A 25,467-nucleotide genomic window follows, 5' to 3' on the forward strand; every position below is an offset into this window, starting at 1 on the left:
TTCAAACTGCTCATATGCATTTGTTACTACTCGCAACATTTTTTTATGCACAAGTCGATCCGCTCGATGCTGGATTGACGCTGCCTCTTTCGCTACAATTACGAAGACTTTGACAACGATCGGGCCTAAAAAATCACTTTGCCTTGACAGGTACGAAAGAATATTCCAACTTATGTAGATTATCGAATTAAGATTAGATACACCGGTGGCGCCTTTGTCTCTTGTGCCCTATAGCTAGCTGTACACTGTCCAGCAACCCCTACAAAACCATGGGGATTTTCCTTCAAGTCAGTGCAACGGCAAGGCTTTTTCTGGTCTTTCCATTGATCGCTCACGCTTCGCGAAAGCACTTTGTTCATTGGTGCGAGACAACACTGTCATATGATCTGCATGATAGTGATGTATCGGTTTATGTCTCTTTCAGTGAACCAGGTCGTAGGAGCCTATCTTCTTTCCCGTACACTCCAACATCTTTGACAATTGCTATGAAACGCCGGTGGTTCTCTTTGGATTCCCCAATACGAGGACGGAAGATTCTAAGCAGATCACTACTTCCAATACCAGACTGCGGAATAGCAGCATGGATTTCTGCGGGTGTTGGGAAGCCCTGGGCACTACCAGATGGACCCGGGGTTGAAATGCGTGTTGGACCTGAAGGTGTACAGCCACTCAGTAAATCGATTCGTAGTGCACAGAATGATAGAATCATATAACTTACCCCTCAAAGATTCCGGACTGCTAGCACGACTGCCAGAGAAGCTCTTGCTGCCCAAGGGAGCCGGACTGCCGGCCCTTGAGCCCTGCGGTGTCACACTCTGTGATGCCACTGACGGAGGATTGAGCTTTAGTTTCTTAACCTTTCCACTCTCACTCATTTCGCCTCCCGATCCAGCCCCGCCGTCAACATCGCTAGCAGATCCCGCGCCGCCTGCTAACACATTCCGAACACGCTTTTTGCTGACCTAGGCCGAGTCAATAATCGAAACAAATGCAGTTTAACGAACGTAAAACGTACGGGTAATGATGACGCGCTTGGAGACATAGGACGAGATGGTGGCTGAGGTGTCGGCTGGGAAGACGGATGTTTGCTCTTCCCCTTCTTGCGGGACGTATCTGTACCACTTGCATCAGAAGGAGACCCTAGTCGCTTTCTAGGTGCTGCGGCAGAGCCTTTCTTGGTCGGATCGGCATGTCGTGAGCGACCTGATGGAGTAAGGTTGCCTTTTGAGGGCTCTTTCTTGTTCTTGTCCTCCTCGGCTTTGCCCTCTTCCTCCTCCTTCTGTCGTTCAGCTTCACTGTCGTCCGAGCTCTGTCCAATGTCAGATCGTCACCAAAAAAAATCCTGTACAAATGTACATATGAAAAGGGTAAGGACGAAAAATGTACCTCCTCATCTGAATAAGGGTTCACATCTGAACCGCTACTATAATCATAGTTCTTTTCCCTTTTCTGGAGGGCCTTGCGTACTTTCTTTCCAAGCACTCGACGGGCTTCCTTTTCTCTTTTCTCTCTAAGTTCCTCCTCTTCATAGTCCTTTTCGTTCTTCAGATCAAACACATTGGCTTTCAATTGGTCTTGCTTGATTCGCTTTTCAGCAGCCTTGGCTTCCTCATCCTCGTTGAAAAGATCATCATGCTCCTCATCATCGGCAAATCTATCCTCTTCGAAGTCCATCTCATCCGCTTCTAATCCTTCGACACCGCCTGGGGTTCCCTGTTTACCAGCGTACACTTTTTGTTGTCTGGCAAATTGTTCCAGTTCCTTCCGTTGAGCTTGTTCTTGTTGTTTCTCCATGAACCACCGCGGATCTTTGATCTTCTTAGCCATAAGTCTCTCGGCTTCTTCTATGGTCAAAGCCTTGAATGTATTCTTCGCGCTGAAGCGATACCACTTCTCAACCGGTATCATTCTCATCTTCCCTGTATTCTCAAGCACAAAGACTGCGTGGGTCTCTGACAACGCGGCTTCATAATTTCCTACCCAGATATTTTTGTTGTCGAAATCCTCCAAGTGCCACGGAAGGGCCTCCTCATACTTGATCCGAGTCCTGGCAATCTCCTCGGGGGTCATGTCTGTTTTAGTCACTTGCTGGGTCTTCTGTTTGGGGGCATTATGCCTTTTCGGCGCTGAGCCGACGGAAGGGGCTATTTGGGCCATATTATCTGCGCGCTCTTTTTCACGAGCTGCTTTTCTAGCCTCCAACTCCTCGCGTTCAAGTTCATCCATCTGGGTACTTTGTTCGGAGCCGGGTTTCGAATTGAGTTGGCCTCTCTCGACGTTCGCGTCGTTCGGCCGTGCTCGTGGATCTCGGCGCTGGAGTCTAACGGGGCGAGTAAACTGACTTTCGTCGCGAGGATCGACGGACTTTTTCGAGGTGAACCTGGCGATATGGTGCTTCAAGCCTTCGCGCAATGCTCGTCTTGTAGTCACGATGGGGTAATCAACGTAATTCTCAGACAACAACGGGCCGCTGAAACCGTTTGCCGAGAAATCATTCTTTGGGGTCAAGCTTTTCTCAGCGCGAGCCCCTGGTAGCTGGCCCGAAGTGACTGGTCTGGAGTTGGGCATTCTTGATGCGCCATTTGCTGCCGACGTTGGAGCTGGGGGTCTCATTGCCGGTCTCCTCTTCGGTCGCACTAGAGGATCAGCCACTTTTGGCCGGCGAATGCGCAGTGGTGGAGGACCGTTCGACCCCGTCGGGGTCTTGAGAGTCTGATCATTAGTAGGTGTGGTCATAATAGCGTTCTGTGGTACTTGTCGGGGTCAGGCAAGCCCTTGGCAAGTCTTCGAGGAAAACTGGCTTGAATACTGCAAGTGTTGTGCTTAAGGCCAGAGTCAGATTGTCAGATTCATGCGGTGTGCCGGGTGGAAGATGAAGATCTCGAGCGAGAGTAGATAACTACTCAGGCGTTGAGTACTTGAAGTGAAACCGGGCGGACGCGAGATGACTGAAGTGAAAGTGATTATGTAAGTGGACTTTCACTTGTTGACAAAGGTAGTGGCGTCACAAAGGTACAACGGCATACTCCGTCTGGTGTTACCACTGCTCAGATAATGTCACTGTGGGCTACATTGTATTTTTACAGAAACTCACTCAAGTTGTCAGCCCTTATGGTGTCTATTGGACATTATCACTACTATGTGAATTACCATTTACCTCGGCCTGTACAGATCAAAGAAACACTTTGAAGTATTGGAAACAAAGCGGACTGTGGGTATTGTCTATTTTCAGTCTGACATATCCTGCGAAATGCCTGGGGCAAGCAGGCTGGTCATATAGGTAAATACATACATATTGTATAGTATTGGCAACGATGCGAACAAATGCATCCGTCTAACTACTTTAAGTGACTAGTTTGACTAGACTTCAATCTGACAACAGCGTCACAGGTCTAGACTACAATACATGACGGCCCAAGCTTACAGGTCAATTCCCTATCGAGAGAATTTGAAAAGATGAATCTTTTTGAAGACTTTTTAGATGTTTTGTATGTAGAAAGGCCACTAGGCTCGTCTATTGGTACGGGCTCCCAAATGCCTCACAACACATGCGCACCTTTTGCATGCAGATCCTTAGAATAGCTCCTCAACCTTTTGGTCATCATCATATACATTCCTGTCGATAGGGGGATGCGGCTTTTCTTCGCCCTCTTCATCCCGCATCAAAACCTGAACTAGCCTATCGCAGGCTTCCCGAACAGCGTCGTCATCAACATGGAGGTGACATTCTCGGATTATAGGATATACTTTGATGGCCCTCATCTTATCCCGTCCCTCACGCGTCGTGGTGAGCAGCAGCAAAGTCTCAAGGTGTGTCACAATGATACTAGTGTCGCTGTCTCTTTGTTTGTCGGGCGGCAGCAGCTGGAGATCTGGCAGCATATCCATAGATTCTTCGTCATCATATTCCTCAGGGCCCATGATAGGCAACAAGATATAGGGAAGAATATCAGCCTCGTCTTCAGACAGGAGTTTGGGATGGAAAGGCAGGTCAAATGCGACGTTTTTGATAGTTGACGCGACTCCCTTTCTCCGGATCCTACTCGCGTGTTCCGTGAACACGGTTAGTTTCGTCACTGGCACAACATCATCGTACTCTTGCTTTGTAGTGAAATAGGCCCGCCCTTCCTCATATTTTGAGAGATCAGCAAACAAATAGGACAGATAGTCGAAATTGGCGTTTTTGTTAAGGGTGCCCTCGGCCCCTTTGACGAAACAGTCCATCAGCTGATCGATCGCATTAGCAGAACTGGATACCCCCTCAGGAACCTTCCGTTTCAGCGCGAGCAATTTTTTCATCTTTTCTGATTTCGCGAGGTTGGCGAACAACATGGCGACATCATCCGCATTCGGCTCCTTGACATTCTGTAGAACTGGGTGTTAGGCCGCTATGCAGATATTGATATCAATTAGACAACTCACCGTCAATTTAACTAAGAGGGTTTCGACGAAAGCATCGTCTTCCGCAAGAGCCGCTAAGACTTCATCATCGGCCGAAAGGTTGATAAGTATTGTTATCGCATTTTTGGCGATAGGCTTTCAGGGTCGGAAGTAGATCAGCGAATGCCTTGGTCAATGTTTGTCGGCACAATTGAAGGACCCGAGTACTGACTGTGTAGTCGCGGACCAAAAGCTTCAGGTCACGGACTGGGAGAAGCTGGTGGCGTTTGAAAAGTTCTGGTTGTGAGACCGAAAAGCCCACTAGATTTTCGCATGCTGAAAAGACCAGACGTTAGAATGACGCTGATGTATGCCTCGGAAGATGGCGAGATATGAAGATAGCAGAAACCTGCGGTTTAAGAAGCAGAAGTCTACGCAATCTGTAGCTTACCAATCTGTCTGATCGGGGTGTTTCCATGGTGGAGGAATTCGACAAGCTGGTCGATGCGAATACATCAGTCTCCAAACTGAGGACCCTGGGCTTCCTTTCAGTCAAAGGCATGGTTCTACCTACCTCTTCTAGCTCTGTCGGCATGTTAAAGGGTTCTTAACTTCAAATTGAGGGAAGAGGTAAAAGAGGCGACAATTTGCACACGCTGATATCAATGTAATATGTGCTTTCTCTTCCTTTTCTTCGTCTTCTTTTCCCCGCCGGCTGGTGGGGGTCAACTATTTCAGACTTCGGTACCGCCCACTCGATTGGGTAGCCATCCAGCCATAGTAGGTTCCTCCTGTTCAATCTGGCTTGAAATACTACATTTATGTGAAGTTCCTATGTATAAGTATCGAGACAGACTACTGGATTTCAGTAAAGCAAACGCGCGGTGTTAGACACTGCTCGTGATTGAGAGGAGGACCTTCTAATACTGGGCTGGGCGGTGACCCCTCTCTTCCGAGTTGCGTGCCCCGCGATGTATACAAAGTTATATGGTTGTCTCAGAGACAGAACTTAACCCTATTGTCACCATTTGATCAACTAAGGACTGAGAGCCCTAGGGCCATAAATATGTGTTATCGAATTTAGCATGATTGTGCGCATGCTGACTTACAAGAAGACTCACAATGTACTATTGACGCTCCAGGGAGCTGCGACAGCATCAAGGCAGGGGGGAGTTGCAAGGGTGAGTCAATACAACATGGAAGGGAACAATCCTAAACAGAGTCCTTACCCACCGCACTCGCTTTGTCCATTTTCTCATTGATGCCGGCCTCTTCGCCTTCCTTCTCCTTCTCGTCTTCCTCGCCTTCATCCCCGTGTGGCCTCAACGACTTCTTCAGGCCAGAACAATCACCTCCAAGGAGTGAAGCCGGGCTGCGGCTGCTGTGCTATTTGCCATTCATTGAATTGCCAGCTACTGCGCCTAATCAATTTCGGGCTATCGTTTCACGAGATATTCGCCAATTAGACAAGTTTCTCACCAGCACGTTAAACCACGCGTAGGCAGAGGGCAGCAAGTCTGCCTTTGAAACCTACTTCATCGTGCGTAATGGGTCTTCTTCGATTGTCCTATTAATGGGGCGGTGATCTATTTCTTTCCTCCAAAGTAACGCGGAGCAGGAAGGCGGCAATCCGACAGAGTTGATCCTTGCAGACGCGAGTTGAGGCCACTTCAGCAAGAGAAAGGAGGTCAAGTTAAGCCGCTAGGTCCTAGGCATTGTCACGAACCCGTTCAGTAGTCTGCCATGTCTGGTACAATGAAAGGGAAGTCATCCCAAAATTTGTCATCTCGGTCCCTTGCCACATCAACACCAGGTACCCCTTTTACTGGCCTGGATAGTGAGCCTTTGCCCTGAATGCGGGGGTTATCTAGGACAATAGCATCATGCTCAGGACTCTCATGCGACAGATACCTACCTACCTGGTAATATAAATGCCAAATGTTGTGCAAGTATCTTTCCAGCCTGCCCATGCTATTTCCGATGGTGCAGTATCTGTTGGTGGTAATCCAGACTCTGCTGCTGGGGACCGAACGCAGTTCACTGATGCTTTTCCGGGTAGCTTCTTGACGAAGCTCCTCCCGGTTTAGACCAGCAGCATTAACAGAGACTTTCTCATCACCGCCTCCTGGCAATGAAGCGAGTAAAGCCTCGGAATGGTGTTGTATATTGCTATGATAGTGGCATGGCATTTCGTGAAGATGCGATGGCCACTGATCTGATAAACTCGTGGTGAAACGGCTTGATGGGCTTTACGAAGCATTTATCATCCAATGCCCCGGATGAGACCACAACCCAGTAAACACTGCTTGACAGCTAAGGATATCGAACAAAGAACTGGGCCCGGGTCATTGATCTCCAGTCAAGATTGAGGTGGCAATAAGGCTTGTGAAGCAGCATACATGCACGTCTCCAAGAATTGTTTGGTATTCAGTATCCTTGGTCAGACCACCATCCAGGCTGCACTGTTTGGATGCTGTCGATTGGTGCTAAGGGCCCTCTTAAACAAAGAACTGAGCCAGAGCGTTAGGGCCTCTAGCCAGTGATGACAATTATTGAATCGTCGGGTAGTCACTCGGATACGAATAGATATCATAAGTAGAGTTGGACCTTGGCGCAAAAATGATCTTCTTCCTCACTGGCATTGCGCAACACTCTCCTGATTCATGGATGCAGAATGACATCTGCGGGCACAGAGCCACGGATGCCGAACCGGCTAGTCCACTCTTCAACGGGCATAGTTGGGATATACCTATATTCGAAATTAGACTACAGGACATTCAAACTTAAATTTCCCAGCAATCCACAAGTCTCATAGATGTGGTACTCACGACCGAGTTCAATATCACTACCGCTACGACCTGCCAACAGAGGAAGGTCCTACCCCTCACATACGTAGACTAGATGAAATAGGCTCAGTACATTCGGCGGCCCGAGCCGGGCATGGCTAAAACCAAAAGCATCAGACAGACAAGGTTCGGGGGCCCCTCTCCGTTCTCACGCGTGAGCGGCTTCTCGTTCAATTTGAAGACCTCCTCACCATCTTGTATCTGGTATTTTAATCTATAAATTGGTGCCCATCCCACTGTACAAACGGAGCATCCACTAGAGTCAAAGACACTTTTCCATTTCCTTCGAACTCCATTCCTATGCATGAGAACCATGGCTCCTAAATCTTACCAACATGACGGCAAACCCATTGATCTTGACGAGATCCATGATTACCTGATCAGCCTGGCCTTCCGTGCTGGGGATATCATTAACAGCGCTCTACCTACCGATGATAGTACTGGATCAAAGATGAATTGTAAGACTACCATATATGCCCCACCAGCTTGATGTACACGCAATGTAGCTATGCGGTTTGGTCGTGCAGATGAACGAAGCTCCGCTAACCCTATCCTTTTAGCTGCTGATATCGTCACTCGATATGATAAAGCCGTTGAAACTATGATATCCTCTGCCTTAATGGAAAAATATCCATCATACCAGTAGGTCTATACGGACTTCTTTATCACCCCCCACCCCCCCCTTCCCCCAACAACCATGCTTCATGGTCCATTCCTCACCTACCTGCGCTTTCAAGTGCAGCCCACTGCACTCACTCTCACTGACACCATCTTACTTTCAACTCGATGTTGTTCTTGACTTACATGACCGACAGGTTTCATGGAGAAGAGACCTATGACCCAGCCTATCCCCTAACCGATGCACCCACGTTTGTAGTTGATCCTATCGATGGTACGGTCAATTTTGTGCATGGATTTCCCTGCTCCTGTATTTCTCTTGGATTCGCTGTTCGCCGTGTACCCATTGTAGGTGTCGTCTTCAACCCTTTAACACGCACTCTTTATTCTGCAATACAAGGCCGTGGGTCATACTTGAACCGCACCACCAAGCTTCCCTTAAAGGGCGATGATATAGGGCCATTGAAAGGCCTGGAAAATTCACTCGTCGGTATTGAGTGGGGTTCGGAGAGGACAGGTGCCAATTGGGAAACAAAGGTGCGAACTTTCGAGAAACTCGGCCGAGCAAAGGAAGATGGTGGTGCAATGGTCCGTTCGATGCGCAGCATGGGTTTTGCGGCGCTGAACCTCTGTGCTGTCGCAGCTGGGACTTTAGACATATACTGGGAAGGGGGTTGCTGGGCCTGGGATGTTTGTGCAGGCTGGGTAATACTGACCGAAGCAGGTGGTGTCATGATAGATGGAAACCCAGGAACGTGGGAAGCAACTCTCGATGGAAGAAAATACCTTGCTGTTAGAGCATGCTCCGATGAGAACAGCAGGCTGGAGCTCATTAAGGAGTTTTGGGGGCAGATTCAGGGGAGTTTTGAATACTGATACCTGCACTTAGCGGATCAAATGCTTCGGTCTACCGTGAGTCAGCTATGTCTCAGATCAGTATCATCGTTTACGGTGTGCAAATATACTGTGCTGTGAATGAGTAAAATTACAATACTATATACTATATGACGTACATATGCATCTCTACATGCGCAAGTATTTGAGTCTTCAGCTGAATATATATATGGACGCAGCCAGCACTTTCCTCATTAGCCCCAGTTCTGATAGGAGACCTATCATACGAATCGAAAAGCAATCAACACATATTGGCGTACATGTTGAGCAATCCTTGGCAAGCCTCAAGATCCCAACAGAAGCATGAACCCATGGAACGCGAAAAAATCATTAGTAACCTGTATCGGCTAATAGATTCCTTTACTTTGACCCCGGATTGTATGTGGGTTAGGGTCTAGACCTGAAAAGAGTGTTCAGCGCGGTGCGCTGAATTCCTTCCAGTATGTATGACGTTGGCAACAATCTTCAAGTATCCAATTGTGGTTCTTGTAAAGTACCTCGAGGTTCATCACCATTCTTCGAGTTTTCAGTTTCGGTTGCCGATGCATTCAACGGGTCAGCGCACTGTCCATTTGCATCATTGTAGCGAGCTATTGATGGAGGTCCGAAATGGGTATTGACGAGGTGTTGCACAACAGGCCAGCCATAGGCATTGGTGAACATTCGCCGTACAATAATGTTGTTGTGAGCATCAGGCTCAAGGCGGACAAGGACTTTGCGCCATGACAAATCACGGTGATAAGCTCTAGCGATTTTTTCTTCAAGCCTAAGGCCACTCTCAGTTTCGTTGACGGGAAGTGACTTCTCCCGGGAATCAACTCTCGGAGCAGGTTGTGCATTCGATGGTTTTTGTTGTAGAGATCCCAATGTCAATGCTCGCCGCTTAGGCGCCATCGGGGGCGGTATATCTTCGGGGTTGTAGATGCGATCATGGAATATTGTTCTCGGCCTCTTAGCGGGATCGAGGATAAAGTCTATGGAAGGAAGAGGCGGCATAAGAAGATCACTAGCTGATTCGAAGAACGTAGTTTGGGGAGGGGTATGAGGCCCGTAATCATGGAAGTCGCCAGCAGCAGAGGGTCCCTGAGCGTAAGAACTGGCAACGGTTGGGCTCTCTATACCACCAAGTGTGTCAACGGTTTGGCTGCGCTTATATATCCTCGTTTGTTTGTTTCCCGACTGTGTTCTGGCTGTCTCCTTCGGTCGCAAAATTGAAAACATTTTGGACAATGGGCCCATTGACGTAGATCGAGACAAGACTTGTCTGGGAGTAGTATTTACACTGTTTCCAGATGAAGCAGGATACCGATGCTGTTCGAATGACGGGGATTTAGTTGTACAGCTTGTAACACCAGCCACGATTGAAACATCTTGTTCCGCAGAGGCATCGTCTGTTGTTGACCGAGCCCCGTTGCCATAGCTGCTCTGCTCATTAGTGATTGTCAGTTCTACCTCGCTGGTCAAATGGGTCCGTGAAGAATTTGAATTAGCTCCTGTCAATTCTGCCCAGCCCCATTCGGCCATGGTGCCCACAATGCCATTTTCCCTCCTAGCCTTTTCAACCCGGTCAAGCCCTTTCCAGTCAAGAAAGAGCAAACAAGAGGTCCGCAGAGGTACTATTCCATCATTTACAACATTGGAATAAATTGTGCGGCGTTGAAATTTTGTAAGAACCTCATGGGCGGGACCACAAGGAAGCACCCTCAGCAAAGGCTTGGAACGAGCGTCTGAAACTCCTTGGGAGTTTACAGAATGCCCCCTTCCTCCTATCAAAGTCTCCCAGCCACCCCTCACCCTTGGTGCTGTCCAGCTAAGCCCTAAATCCTGGCCTGTCCGACCAACGAGTCCCAAATCTAAGGCAAAACGAACATACACCGGGTTCTCATTACTTAGACCAAGAAATGGGGTTGCCAGGGCTATGAAATTCACCGGTCTAATTTTGTCGAAGAAGTCAGGGAAGTGTTTTTGAATATAGGCGATCGCGTACGTTTGAACGAGACCGCCAAGTGAATGACCGACAAAGCTGATACTGGTGACCTGATAACCACCATTCCGAGAGAGCGACGGTTCTCCGTACATATCGCGAGATTGGTCATGTTGAGAAGGCTCTCCAATGGCTCGCTTCCACGGTGTGAACGGCGCTGGATTCTTTCCTACATCTTTCTGGGAACCGAAAGGCTGCTCCGGACATGCGATTCGCAGAACATATTTTGCGAGACGTTTGCCAAGGTACTGTATACCACGCTCTGTGCGGGTTGCATTTCCGGGAAAGCCCCTTACTATTACCTGCTCATCGTCGTTCTCGCTGTCTTCACAATCTGGCCTAATATAGGCTTAAGTTAGCAATTCATCCTGTGAGTCATTGTTTTTTCTTTCTTGAAAAGATAATAATCAAAGTTCGGAAGGGGAGGAAAATCCGGAAGTAAAGAGTTCGTAAGAACAAGGAAAAGAACATTTGTTGTAAGCCATGTGTGGAAAATTTCGCGCAAGGCAACCGATAACTGTAATCAATAGGTCGCTGCAGCATCCGCATGCGGCGCACCAACGCTCCGCTTACCTTTCCATTGCTGGGTATGCCTCGGCATTTTGCTGATCTCCGTGTCCCTGACCTTTAGCTTTCGCCTTACTTTTAGCCATCCTCACGGCGGCATCAATGCTCTCTTTCAGGTAAAGCATGTCTGCCCCCAGATTGCTGTGTAGTCCATGGGTCAACACAACAAGGTGAATTCTTTTCATATGGTTGTCTTTAGTCGGCTGGCTTTGGTTATCACCATTTGTTGCTGAAGCCTGCTCATCACCAGAGCCCACTGGTGGAAGATGCGGTGTGTTCCAGAGACTAGCAGTGTCGTCCAATAGTAAAGTTATAGAACGAGAGTAGACGCCCTTGGTAGCAAGCACCTGCTTGCCCCTTGTCTCAACTGACCAGTGCTCATGCAACTGAGCAGCCTTCGGTAGCCCGGCACCGAAGGATGCACCCGTAGCTAGTGATTCTACCAAATTCTCATCACGACCAACTAGCAGCTCGAAATTGACGGTTGCGGTGCTCGAGAATACAACCTGAGATATGATTTCAATGACCCAGGTCGTACTTTTCTCAGATTCATAGTGGATTTCTCCTCGATCGTGGCAAGTATTCTGGGGTACAATTAAGGCCGCATTCCAACTGCCCCCTGCTTTGAGATACGGTTCGTATTGTGGAATACACTCTGATTCGTGTTGGTCGACGCCAATATTCGGGTTGTACGTGGACGGATAACATGACGCATAGAGAGTGTACGGGCCATGTAGATATGCAGCTCGTAGGGGCAGCGCAGATGTATTCTTAATCTTGACGTGTAGCTTAGCCGGAGGAGGGCGGATGTTGTCCGCCGCAGGTGTGTACGTCAACGTGTATCTGTTTCGGCAGGTTCAATAAGCAACAGGTCTTGCATGTAGCGTAGCTTCTATGATGAGGGAGGAGCTAAGGGATGAAGGTCACAAACCTGATTATCTCGCCGACACGAACACTGCCGGCCTGATGAATCAGTAACATTTCAGGAGCTCGGCTAGCAACTGTCGCGTCTGCACGCCACCCTTGAAGCGTATGATACTTCAGTTGGTTTTCACTGGCGGCCAAGCGAAGCCCTTGATCTGGTGTTTGCGATGCGGAATATGTTCGTGGAGATATGAACATGGGAGACAAGTACATATATTACCATCGTAGACGATGACTGACCGGTTCTCTGAACGTCAGGTAAGGGTATATGGCAGGTGGCCGACTATGTCCAGGTAGATATATAGATAAAGTATGTGTTTCACTAAAGCTATCAATGAAAGGCCTGCAGATCGGTGTAGAAGAAGATGCTGCCCGGTCACCCGATACGTCCATTATGCCATGGCTAAAAGTGTAGTATCCCCTGACTGGACGGGAGGACTGTCAAATAAAGTGCTAGGATTACTACTTACACTATACTTACACTAACTAATAAGTTCTTCGTTTCCGTCCGCACTAGCATGACCGCCTTTCTTCTCCTATTCTGCTCGCTAAATACGTACTAGTGGTAGCAGATATTCTGCCTGGTATTTCTACTTTTATTCCCTTGTTCAAATCACTTCTATGGTTAACCTACAGAAATAAGAGAGACGTCCCCCATCGAATAGCTCGGACAAGTAGCGCTTCTGAGAGGTATAATAATTAGATTGGCTGTAGAAAGCTACGAAGAGGTATGGATAAGTAGTCTCCATTGGACCCTGGTCCAGTCAGTGCATTCATATCACGCTAGAACCCTCCGAAACTGAATTGCAGTAACTACTGATTAAACGTAAACCACAATCGCGCGGCCCATCAAATATTGCTATATCAAAGTTATTTTTTTTAACTTTAATATCACAACCCTTTTTGAATAAAATGGTTTTATCTTAGAGAACTAGATTATGATAATCAAATATTTATTCTTAATGATTTTTTTTTAGATTTTAATAATTATATATAACAGCTGGTAATATGAAATACCTGTAATTTACTTATAATTTAAAATAACACTTAAACTAAATATAGAAAATTAATTTACATATTTTTGAATGTGTGATAGGATCTACTTGTCAGGGTAGAAAGCCTGTTGACTAGATAAGGAATCAACCACTAAACGCAATGGAATTATCTAGTAATAATAAAGGTAGTCTATATCCATGAGATAGACTGATCCTTAAGAATCAGTAGTCTCCTGCAGAGGAATTAGTACCTTTTAGATATTAAGAAAATATAGAACCACTATTAATAACCTTATAACTTCTATAATTACTATAGTATATCATCCTGAAGGCCGTTACCATGATAGCTAGATTATTTTATCATAAATAATACCTCTCTCTACTAGACTGAACTGCCTGGGTCAGTATTAGAAATAATCTTATAATTATCTAATATAGAGTGGTGGAGAATTTATAGCAGAAGATAAAATAATCTATATTAATATATTATAGAATCAGAGTTATATACAGTTTGTGAATAATATTATAATTATTAGTTATATTTATATAAAATATAGAGTTTTTATAATATAGCAAGATATAAATAAGAACTTATTATTATATTTTCTTTTTTTTCTCTATTGTTCTTTTTCTTTATATTAAAGTATTATATTCACGCTTGTATTTTTTTATCTATTTAATTATTTTTTATTAGTATATCTTTATTATCTACACTGCTTTATCAGAGATTATTTATTTTATTTCTAGATCTATTATAATACCCCCCAAGGATATCCATGTATTATATAAAAAATCTTATTAAGATAAGATATTTTTTCTATATATATTGCTTACATACTGTAAACAAGAACTTTAATATATTAGAAAATATTTTTTATGATATCAGCTATTATCTTAATATTTATACTTTTATTTTATGCTGTAGTTATTCTAAGAATAAGAAAATATATTTTATTATATTTTCTACTTATTTCTTTGATTATAGTATATAATAATATTAATACTGGCTAGACTGCCGCGGATATACTTAAAAATATATATAATTTAACTAAGATTCTTAATTAGCAGGAGATTATTTTAGATAATAAATATTAAAATAATAAGATTAAACATATCATGATCAAGTAGATATATAATTTAGCTATAATATTTAATAATATAAAATTTATTTATATTTATTAATATAATTTTAAAAGCACCCGCAAGACCATCCAGATATATATATCTGGAGAAAACTTGAATAAATAACTAATATATAATATTCTAATAGAAAAATATTATAATATATATCTTGTTTCTTACTAATTATTATTTTTTTTTAATTTTATTAATTTCTTTCCCTGCCACTGGCGCTACAATTACTGAATATTATATATATAACTATAACTTACTACTATACTTGTTACCGGGAGATAATAGCTATATAATTTAGATCTCAGTATTAAAATATTATTTAAATATTATTATAAAGATAGCTCACGTGCAGTTTCCTGATATAAAGAAAAAGATAATATTAGATAAAGAGAATAATTTTAGTAAATATATTATATTTCCTGAAATTACTAATCTTATTACTATATTCCCTGCTTTTATATTAACTATCTGAAGGATTTCTAGATTCAGATATAATCTAGTTAGTAAATTAAAAATAGAATAAGCTAGATATATCTATATATCATCTGCCGTGTGGTAATAGAATAATATTATATATCTTAATATACTTAGCCATGTAGTAATAAAGATCTATAAATTTATATAATATATTTTTTCTGCTTTTTCTAGTAGTTCTTTATAGCTTGTTAAATATTTATTATATTCTTATTAAAGATTTATTAATTATACTTACTTAGCTATTCTTTCTATTTAATCAGGTAGTAGTCTTAATTATTATAATATTAGTAATCTTTGACTTTTTTAATCTCTTATTTATCTTTATTATTTAGCTCTGGTATCAGGAGTAATTCTTTATAATATTTTTTAATATTCCACGATTCTAATAAGAAAATATAAAATATATTATGAATTTATTTATATTTCTCAGATAGATATAAGTGATATGCCTGGAATCTAATATATTTAAAAATCTGAAAAAGTCCTATAAATTTCAGAGCCAATTTTCTTGATTCTTTGAACTATAAGTTCTAGATTAATAATTTTACTAGACTTTTTTTTTAAAACAGAATAGCCTTCTGCACTTATTATAATATTTTTTTTATTTTTTTATAATTATTTACTATATTTTTTATAACTATTCTCTTGTTTTTTTAAGCTTCTTAATCTTATTCTATATAACTGGGATTTCTTACTATTAAGAATTATTCTTAATTCTGAGATAAAAGTCTAGTAAATAGCTATATAAGATATTATAAAATAATAAGCCTGTGATTATATTATTTATATTATTATAAGTAAATTAAATAATTAATAATATTACTGGCTAGTTAATATCAAATTAGCTGGAGTAGTACTGAAGATAATATTTAAAAATTTAGTTTATTTATTCTGTTTAGCTATTAATTTATAGATAGAATATTATTAAAAACTTCAAGATTATATAACTATTATAAGCTAAATTTAACCAGAATTTACTAGTAAAGATTAATTCTTAATCAGATATAATACCTGTTGGGAGCTTGAAAATTAATTTAATTTATTTATAAAATAATTCAGCAAGATCTGGAGCAGTTATCATAGATAGAATAATAAAAAAAAAACAGTATTTTAAGAATTAATTAATAATAATAAGAATAGTATTAATAATTTTTCTATATTAGATAACCAGAGATAGTCCTGTGATGAAGTCCATTACTAATTTAATAAAAAAATAAAATAAAATTAATAGTGATTTAAGATTATTATATAATTAATATTTTAAAGTAATATTATCTTAATATATTAAGTAAGTTCAGACATATTCAGCTATATTATAATATAATCTATTTTAATAGAATTTTTTATATAATAATATTTCTGTTTTTATCTTTCCAAAGTATCCCGCTAGAGGATTATTATAATATAATTTAATAAGTTATTATCTTAATAATTCAGAGGAGAAAATATATAAATAACTTTTAAAATATAGATATTCAGAAGAAGTAATACTTTAATACTTATTTTCTAATAGCTTTTATTTAATAGCTGTTTTTTATCTTTATATTTCTGGATTTTTAATCTATAATTATAAGATTATTTTTTATAACTCAGGATTGCTATCCTTTAAGTATAAGACTTTTATAATATATATTTATATTACTGTAGACTAGAAGATAAATATTTTTTTAAATAAGTTTTTTTAAATAATTTAGTCAGCTGTCTCTATACCAGCTTAATTATTAGAATTCTTTAAATTTAATATAATGCAGGTATCAAACCCAGGATAATCCTGTATATTTTAAGATTTAAACTAGAATTTCTTTTTAATTAAGTCTTTTATTATCAGGAATAATATATCTATAAATTACTTTTAAATCAAAATTAATAATTTCTTTTAAGAAGCTGTTGGTGCTGGCCACCAACAACTTGGGTGAACCTGCTAGGTTCCGCCGCGTGGTTCTGCCACCAGCGGCTGCCTTGCAAGGAAGGCCAATCTCCCCGCCAATAGTTTAGAATAACAAGATAATAAAAGGAAAGATAATACTATAATTCATTTATCATTCACATAGATAGCACTAATATAATAGCATATTCTAGTTTTTGATCCAGAGACTATCTATCTATACAGAAAAACCGAATAGAGCGGAACAACCACAATCAATCTCTTATTTAATAGTTTATCTAATATAATCTAATAGACCTAAACACTATCCTCCTAGTCTATTAACTATAAACTTTTATTAATACTAAACATAGTTTTATAAAATAATGGCTGTCTAACCTTACTCCCTGCTTAAATAAAATATTATAGTAATATTCTCTTTCTTTGAATTTTATATTATATCCAAATAATTAAATACATTTGAAAAGAATATTTAATACCACAGTCAGAAAGTATATCCAAGTAATATCAATTACTATATCTGTAAGATATACAGACATGTCACTATTATAAAATATACTATAAAAACTATTAGCTGAACTGCTACAGGATATAACTTCTAGAAAACATTTATTTAAGTAATTAATAATACTAGTAGATATATCTACTATAATACTAGAATTATAACCAATATCTACATGATAAAGAAAATAATTATTTAATAAATCTTATATCCAAAAAATAAATTCATCTCTTCAAGAAAGACTATAAAAAAATCAGTAATATCAGAGCTTGAATACTATCTGACTTTAAAATCTTATTCAACCAGACAATCATATTAAACCAGAAAATACTATTAAATAAGATAACCTAGCCAAACCATTAGACTCTACTTAATAATAAATCAGAATATTCTTCTGATCTTACTGTCCCTCTGAAGAATTATTAACAGAGTTTATCTTATTAATATTAATTTTAAATCTCTTATTTAACTTCAATTATTTGACTATAGATAATAATTATCTAAATACTTATATTACAGCTCTTATAAATATAATAGAAATCTAAGTACCAGCTGTTCTATAACTCTTATAATAAAACTAGAATAATTCTTTACTAAACCTATCTTTTATATAAAGACAGGCCTCTAATTATAAATACAGAGATTTTATACTAGTTCAGATCTAATATCTAGAGCAGATAATAATTAGAATAGTTATTAATATTCTGGCTTACATGCAGAGATAACTATATCTATTATATAAATTAATAGCCAGACCTGATATTATATCTAATTCCTGTATATAACCAGAGAATACCTATAGTATATCTTATTATATATTATCTTACTAATTCTACTAATCTTACTAATATCCAGCACTCTATCTTTATAATTAATATTAAGTTTATCTTTATAAACTACACCAGATCAATAGTTATCAGAATAATAGATATTCTAATTAGTATAATTATAATTATAATAACAGGAATAGTAATAGTAATGGTAATAAATATAATAACAGCTAAAAATCTAATTATTAACACGCAGCTGACATTAGCTATTTTTATTTTAATATATTTATAAACTGGAAATATAAAGATATTATTAATAAAGACAACAAGATCTAGTATAAATCAGTTTATATATTTATTAAATATCTGTAATAATTAGCAATTATGAAAGATCTCTAGAAGATTATTCAGAATATTAATATATACTTCTGTAGCAAAGCTCTCAGCTGGTAGTTAAATAAATTAAATCCAGATATTTAATAAATCTTACTCTAATTAAATAATATTAACTTATTTTATAGATAGCTAGAAAATAAATTCTGCCTGCTATCCAGTCATGTCTAACAGTAATTAGAAAATTATTATTATATAATTAATAATATTTATATAAATTATCTTTCTTCTGCTTATATTTCCCAACTAGTAGAACTTATTTATTAATATAATAATAATAATCTTTATTCCCTAGTTCTACATGCCTGGTAATACATAGATATTTAATTTCAAGAATTAATTAATAAATCCTCTACTCTGATAATTATCCCGGAGTTTATCCAGCTTTTTACTAATAAATTAATAAACTGGAAGAATAAATAGAATCCTATACTTTATTATCTCTAGAATAATTACTATTCCTGAAATAATAATAATACTAATTCCACTAGCTATAATAATTATTATTTATATATTATAAACCAAAGCTACAGTAACTAAAGAAACTGGTAAAATAATAATAACTAGTAGAATAATAATAACCAGCGCCCTTGGCAACAGAATAATATATAATAAAATTATAATTAATAAAACAAAAACCAGCAAAACTATAAAAACTAATAAGATAATTAAAGAAGTACATAAAATCAGTAAAATAATATATTATCCTAAGATAATAACTATAATTAATAAAATTATAATACTGTAAACTACTTCTGCCCTCAAGGAAATAACTATAGTAAAAATAACTTTAATAATAATAATAATAATAATAATAACTATTATTAGTAATACTAGAAAATATACTATAATACAGACACAGACAGCTATAAAGAAGATAACTATTATAGTAAGACTGAGAAAGAAATAGACACGGAGTAATAATATTATAATAATAATAATTACTAGCCAGATAAATATAATAAGAATTATTATAATAATTATAAATCAGGCCGAGAACCCAAACCAGTTAATAATAGGAATAATTAAGATAATATCTAATATTACTACTATACAGAGAGTTTCCCATCAAATAATACCATGCACGTCTATTTCAAAGATTATCTAGGAAAAATATAAATATATTATATTGATCTTCTTGTATATATTATCAAGTCTAATATTAATTATTTATTAAATCTAACCGACAGCTGTTTCTTCAAGAATTAGTAATATATTATTATAAAAACAGTCTTTGTCTTTATATCAGATAATATCCAACCAGTTTACTTAAATACTGGTTATATAATAAATATTGTAGATTGATAATTTACAAGAAAGTAAGTTCTAAATCTAAATATTCTTAAATATATACCAGTACTAATCTGTAGTATTACAGACAGCTTTACAAGTATTAAATATATACTGCTTAATATCTACTTCATTACCTGACAATAAAATAAACTAGTCTTTGTAAAGATTATATTAGAGGCCCACTTAACAGATAATTTAAGAATAAATTTATTAATCAGATCCAATACACTGGGATTAGAGAGTTTTATTATTAACTATAATTAATAGAAAGCAACTATTATCAGCTGTAATTATATAATAATTCTTATTATTATTATCTTTAAACTAAATCATCACCCCTAACCGCGACCGGTATTCACTAGTAAATATTTTATGATTAAACTATATTCAAAAACCATGATCCTTATTTAATAGTACTAGAACTTGCCTACTGACAGAGACTATTTATTTAAATTAAAGAAATAATTCTATAGTATTACATTATTCACACACATAATTAATACTTATTTTTCTTATATAATAATATATAATAATACAGCTAATCCTGTTACAATTAATTATTATATATAGTTAAGTAATATCACTGAATTTGAAGCCGCCAGTATCTATTATATATTTAATATAGACTTTAAAAAAGATCTAATAATTCTTATAATAGTCCAGCCTGTAGAAAATAGACTATTGTAGCTACTGAAAACTAATCCTAAGATATATAAATAACTTCTGAATAATATTACTATTTATAATATTTTTACTGAACAGGACTATTTTAAATAAATATATAATCTGTATCCTGATATCTGGACAAACAAAGACATTATTAAAGTATTTATAAATAGATAATTTAAGATCTATATAAAACCTGGCTGGGAAGACCATTTGAAAAAATAGTCTAAGATTTATAATCTTAGTAAACCATACTATAACACAGTTAATAAAATATTTGATAAATTAATTTATTTTAATTATATAAATTACTTAAAAAACTTCTGCTGTATAGATATCCTAGTATTTATAATAATCAAGACTATATATTACAAAGATTAATCTAAAGTTAAATTCTGATCTGTAATTAATATTTATAATCTTAATAATAATATTATATCTGATATATACCCCGTGCCATTCTAATAGAAGATTATTATTAAAATAACTGGAGATATATATCTCTTTATTATAAATACAGTATCTATATTTTACTAATAACCAGTATATCTATTATCCTAGAAATATACTAGTATTATTACCCATTACAGCTAAGAATTTCTTAAAATTATATTAATGGGCTTTCTTAACAGTATATTATATATCTAATACCAAGTCAACAACATATTTCAGCGTATGTATATCTTTTTATATATTTATATTAATAATTTTCTCTGTTATAGTAAGTTATTTAATAATTATATTATATATTTTAAATAGTTATTTTACAAGTATAATAAAATGCAGATCATCTTAGTATTAAAAAAGTCTTATATTATTTTTCTAATAATCCAGCTACTTAGCTAAAACATTGATAGTCTAGAAATAACTGCTATAAAAAAGAAACTGGAAGCTATTTCTAACATAGTATTCTCTACTAACTTGTCCAATCTTAACTACTATATTAGATTTACTCAATAATTAAATATATATATTCTAATATATATTATTATTATTAAACCATTACAAGCTCACAAGATATTATTTATTATAATAATATCTGCTGGCATTATTAAAGAAATTTATAAATAATAGACAAGAGCTATACCAGTAATATAACTATTTCTAATAAAAAAGAAGACTTTTCAAATAATTTAGAAATTATTTATTAATTCTTTTTTATTAATCTATTTTAACAAGTTATATACCCTGTGTATTAATATTAATTCTTTAAAGAAAAGAAGTCATAACAGCATACTTTTTTATATAACTCTTGATACTCCTGATAATAAGTTATATAATAAAAATTAAGATTTAAAAGGCCCGCCAGATCAAGATATTATTTAACTAATATTTTTTTTATCTTGACAGCTGACACCAGCTAAACAGAACTACTAATTAATTAAACTGGAGATCTTTGGCCTTATATAGATTATCTATAAAGTTTAATATTATATTAAAACTATCTGTTAAATAATAATTTATACAGACTATACCAGAACAATTAATATAATTAAATAAATCTGGTTAATAATAATAATCTTCCCGGAGAAGCTAAATCTATACTTAGTATATATATTACAGTATCTATAATTATTCTAATTAGAAATCTACCATAAGTCTGGTAAAACTTATTTAATCCTGAATATATTTTCCTGTCTTCTATTATACTGTAAGAATAAACCAGAACTTTATTTTCTAGAAGTATTCTTTAGAATTAAGATTAATCCAGGAAATAGACTAGTTACTGTTTATTATAGTAACTATATAATCTGCATAATCCAGTTATATCCAGATTTTAAATAAAAAGTTAAAAAAGAGTATAAGACTAATAAATAGTAATCAGCTATTCTGCAGGTCCTATATAAAAATAAAAGTATTATTAATCTATTTATTTTACTATTCTATAAAACAGATAATTTATTATATAACTTTAATAACAGCTTTTATATATTATATATATTACTCTATAAGACTCTTAAGCTAGTATATGACTAATAAGAATATCTAGATCTAGAATATATCTTAGATTAGCTCTAAGGCCTTATCTTTAACCATGCTAGGTACTAGATAAAGATATATATTTATTATTATCTAAAATATATTAAGAAATATACTTACTACTATCTTATTCATAATTCTCTTTAATTAATTATATTTCTATCAGTACTATTTCATATAATAATAATTAATATTATTCTTACTCTGCTAGACAGATAATATGATATAGTATATTCAGTTATAGATAAGTTTACTAAATAAATAATATTTATTTCTAGTAGTAAAGACTGGATAGCAATCTAATGGACTCAAGTATTTTTAGATTATTTAATAATAAGTAACTGGGATATATCCTATATTATTATTAATGACTAAGACTCTAAATAGCTGAAGAAACTCTGGTATATTATTTAAATAAATCTAGAAATAAAACTCTGATATTTTATAATCTATTATAACTAAATAAATAGCCAGAGTAAGATAACTAATTAACTTATAAAAATCTATTTATACTACTAGATTACTAGCTTACAAGATCTTTTTAAATAGTATTTACTGTTATTATATATCCAGTTAATTTTTAATAACAGTCAAAATATGTCCACTGATACTTTATCTTATAAATTAATATATAATATTTAATTATCTATAATCTCTAATCTTATACTGTTAGATAATTCTAGTAAAAATATACTGTTCTATATTATTATTCATAATACTTTATAAATCACGGCTATATTTATAAAAAGGATCTATAATATAAAATATAAATTTATTATCTTTACTAAAAATAATCTAGTTATACTTAAGCTATATAAAGAATATACTACAGAAGCTACTCTTACTTATAAATTAAGTAACTAGTATACTAGACTATTCAAGATTATTAAGCAGATCAGGTAACTAGTATATAAACTTAATTTCTTATCAGATTAAAAATTATATCTTATTATCTTAGTAGCTTATCTTAAATCCTATCCCGGGATTAATTTATTTAATAGAAATATAGAGAAACCAGGACCAGTCTATATTAAAGATAATATAAATAAGTTTAAGTTATATAAGATTAAAGTACTGTTTAATAAAAAAACCACTATAATAAAGACAGATTAAGAAAAATATCTCTATCTTATTAAATAAAAAGATTATAATGACCAGTATAACTAATAGTATCTGTTAAACTAACTTTATAATATAATAGATCTAGTTTATAACTTTAACTAAAAATATTTTTTTTAGTCAAAGTATTGCCTACAAGACCGTAAATAATAGGTTATTTACTAATAATCTTTCTAATATTTTTTATTATTTAATTTATATTTCTTATCTCAGTTATTTATTTATCTCTATCATGCTTACTGATATGCTTTTATATTTTTTTTTCTTTTATTTTATTATTAATACTATTATATTTAATAATTTTATTATCTATATAAATCTTTTCTTTCTAATAAATAATAACTATACCCATCTTGACTCCTTATCTAATAACTTTATTAATTTATAATATAATTTTCTTAGTACTTAATATCTCACTGCTTTATAATTACTATACTATTTTTTTAATACTATACTTATAAGTATTAATACTGATATCCCCGAATAGGAAGCTGAAAAGATTATACTAAATAAAATATTAAATAATACTTTAAACCTTGTTATATATATTCAAGCTTTTAAATAGTATATCAGCAGTCTTTGCTATATACTATACAAATATTACTATAATATTTTATAAGAGTTTTAGATAGCAGTCCAGTAATTTAAGAGAAAATATAGAGTAAATATCTCAGTATTTTATAAAATCCATGAGATGCTAAAAGCAAAGTCTATAAATATTCTAATAAAGATAAGATATTATAATTAATAATATATAAATATATCTTTCTCTCCAGAATCTAAATATCATTATAAGGCCATATCTAAACTAATATTAAATAAACTAGATATAATAAATTATAATATTAAGAAGAATAAGATCTCCTATTTTCTATATATGCTGGCTTATATATAACCGGATTAGTATATATACATGCAAAACCAGTTCTGGAATACTAAGCCAGTTACTTTAAAAATATCTAAAAAAACAGAGATAAAAGATAAATCTATCCAGGTTAGATAAATAACAGATTTGTTTCTGAAAATATTAATAAATATAAATATTATTATTATACAAGCCTTTAAGCCTGTCTATCTGAAGTCTGAGATAAATAATAGTCTGTAGAAATTTACTATAGCTGATAGATAAATGATTATTAAATTAATAATTTAATTAATAATAAAGTATATAAGCAGAGAAGTAAAGCTCTAGTTTATTAAGAATAATTTTATTATCTATTTTATCCAGTTACTTAATATTTAAGTTTATGCAAAGAACTTGATATATAACTTCTAATATAAATAGATTATATAGAAGTTCAACCTGATCTGTAAGCTGGGAATTATTAATAAAGATATATTTATAGCTGCTATAATAAATACTAAATATAATATATAAAATTACTTATATTAATATTTAGAAACTATATATAATAGATATCCTCTTTAATCCTTAAATTATATATAACGCGAGGGACTGATAATAACTGTATTACTTTTTAAAATTAATAAAATAAGATTTACTATTATAAGAATTAATACAGAGTTATAATTTATAATTCAGAATAATATTCCCATCTCTGAAAATAACACAGACACAGATAATGAAAATAAAACTGATAATAATACTAATAAGATTAATAAGAATAAATTATATTAGCTTCTTACTAAGTCTACAGTTTATCAGTTAATTAAAACTAATAATACTTATAAAGATAAACTGCATGTTATATTTATTTATTCTATAATTTATTAATTAGTTAGCACTAATTATTTACTATCCCGTGATCTCAATTTAATCTTTATATTAACTTATAGCTTTTTCTCTGATCTTAATCTGATATTTCTATTTATTATACTATTCTGTTTATCAAGTAATAATTCTCTATCTATAAAAGATAGTTCTTAATATTCTATCAGATACTCTACTATAAGTTTTATAGTAATTAATATTACTACTGGACAAGCTGCCCTACTAGATTAGTTCTTATCTAATTTTACTATTTTAATCCAGGATTTTACTTTTATACATAACACGCCTAACACCATATTCTCAGATTT

At 35.0% G+C, this 25,467-nt stretch overlaps 6 protein-coding genes across 6 annotated transcripts; 2 read left to right on the forward strand and 4 right to left on the reverse strand.

Moving 5' to 3' along the window:
• Nucleotides 1–169: 169 nt before the first annotated feature.
• On the reverse strand, nucleotides 170–2,907 carry BO87DRAFT_379735 (transcription factor IIF subunit TFG1). The gene is made up of 4 exons (XM_025624128.1): nucleotides 1,387–2,907; nucleotides 1,016–1,309; nucleotides 719–962; nucleotides 170–651 (listed from the first exon to the last, which is right to left on the reverse strand). The coding sequence occupies exons 1-4, from the start codon at nucleotides 2,734–2,736 to the stop codon at nucleotides 410–412; spliced, it is 2,130 nt and encodes a 709-aa protein (XP_025476117.1). The 5' UTR covers nucleotides 2,737–2,907; the 3' UTR covers nucleotides 170–409.
• Nucleotides 2,908–3,479: 572 nt separating this feature from the next.
• Nucleotides 3,480–5,131, reverse strand: BO87DRAFT_342468 (protein HGH1). Its single transcript, XM_025620739.1, has 5 exons — nucleotides 4,955–5,131; nucleotides 4,832–4,877; nucleotides 4,613–4,716; nucleotides 4,423–4,536; nucleotides 3,480–4,365 (listed from the first exon to the last, which is right to left on the reverse strand). The coding sequence occupies exons 1-5, from the start codon at nucleotides 4,973–4,975 to the stop codon at nucleotides 3,574–3,576; spliced, it is 1,077 nt and encodes a 358-aa protein (XP_025476118.1). The 5' UTR covers nucleotides 4,976–5,131; the 3' UTR covers nucleotides 3,480–3,573.
• BO87DRAFT_151544 (uncharacterized protein) lies at nucleotides 4,883–5,310 on the forward strand. The gene has a single exon (XM_025618181.1). The coding sequence runs from the start codon at nucleotides 5,053–5,055 to the stop codon at nucleotides 5,269–5,271; it is 219 nt and encodes a 72-aa protein (XP_025476119.1). The 5' UTR covers nucleotides 4,883–5,052; the 3' UTR covers nucleotides 5,272–5,310.
• Nucleotides 5,311–5,876: 566 nt separating this feature from the next.
• Nucleotides 5,877–6,749, reverse strand: BO87DRAFT_151555 (uncharacterized protein). Its single transcript, XM_025618182.1, has one exon. It carries the CDS (start codon nucleotides 6,567–6,569, stop codon nucleotides 6,111–6,113), a length of 459 nt encoding a protein of 152 aa, XP_025476120.1. The 5' UTR covers nucleotides 6,570–6,749; the 3' UTR covers nucleotides 5,877–6,110.
• A 617-nt stretch (nucleotides 6,750–7,366) lies between these two features.
• Nucleotides 7,367–8,886, forward strand: BO87DRAFT_379739 (inositol monophosphatase family protein). Its single transcript, XM_025624129.1, has 3 exons — nucleotides 7,367–7,684; nucleotides 7,787–7,868; nucleotides 8,042–8,886. The coding sequence occupies exons 1-3, from the start codon at nucleotides 7,540–7,542 to the stop codon at nucleotides 8,718–8,720; spliced, it is 906 nt and encodes a 301-aa protein (XP_025476121.1). The 5' UTR covers nucleotides 7,367–7,539; the 3' UTR covers nucleotides 8,721–8,886.
• On the reverse strand, nucleotides 8,859–12,639 carry BO87DRAFT_379740 (lipase ROG1 family protein). The gene is made up of 3 exons (XM_025624130.1): nucleotides 12,221–12,639; nucleotides 11,296–12,132; nucleotides 8,859–11,061 (listed from the first exon to the last, which is right to left on the reverse strand). The coding sequence occupies exons 1-3, from the start codon at nucleotides 12,409–12,411 to the stop codon at nucleotides 9,204–9,206; spliced, it is 2,886 nt and encodes a 961-aa protein (XP_025476122.1). The 5' UTR covers nucleotides 12,412–12,639; the 3' UTR covers nucleotides 8,859–9,203.
• Between the last annotated feature and the right edge of the window lie 12,828 nt (nucleotides 12,640–25,467).

The sequence above is a fragment of the Aspergillus neoniger genome, assembly GCF_003184625.1.
Source record: "Aspergillus neoniger CBS 115656 unplaced genomic scaffold BO87scaffold_35, whole genome shotgun sequence".
Lineage (NCBI taxonomy): Eukaryota > Fungi > Ascomycota > Eurotiomycetes > Eurotiales > Aspergillaceae > Aspergillus > Aspergillus neoniger.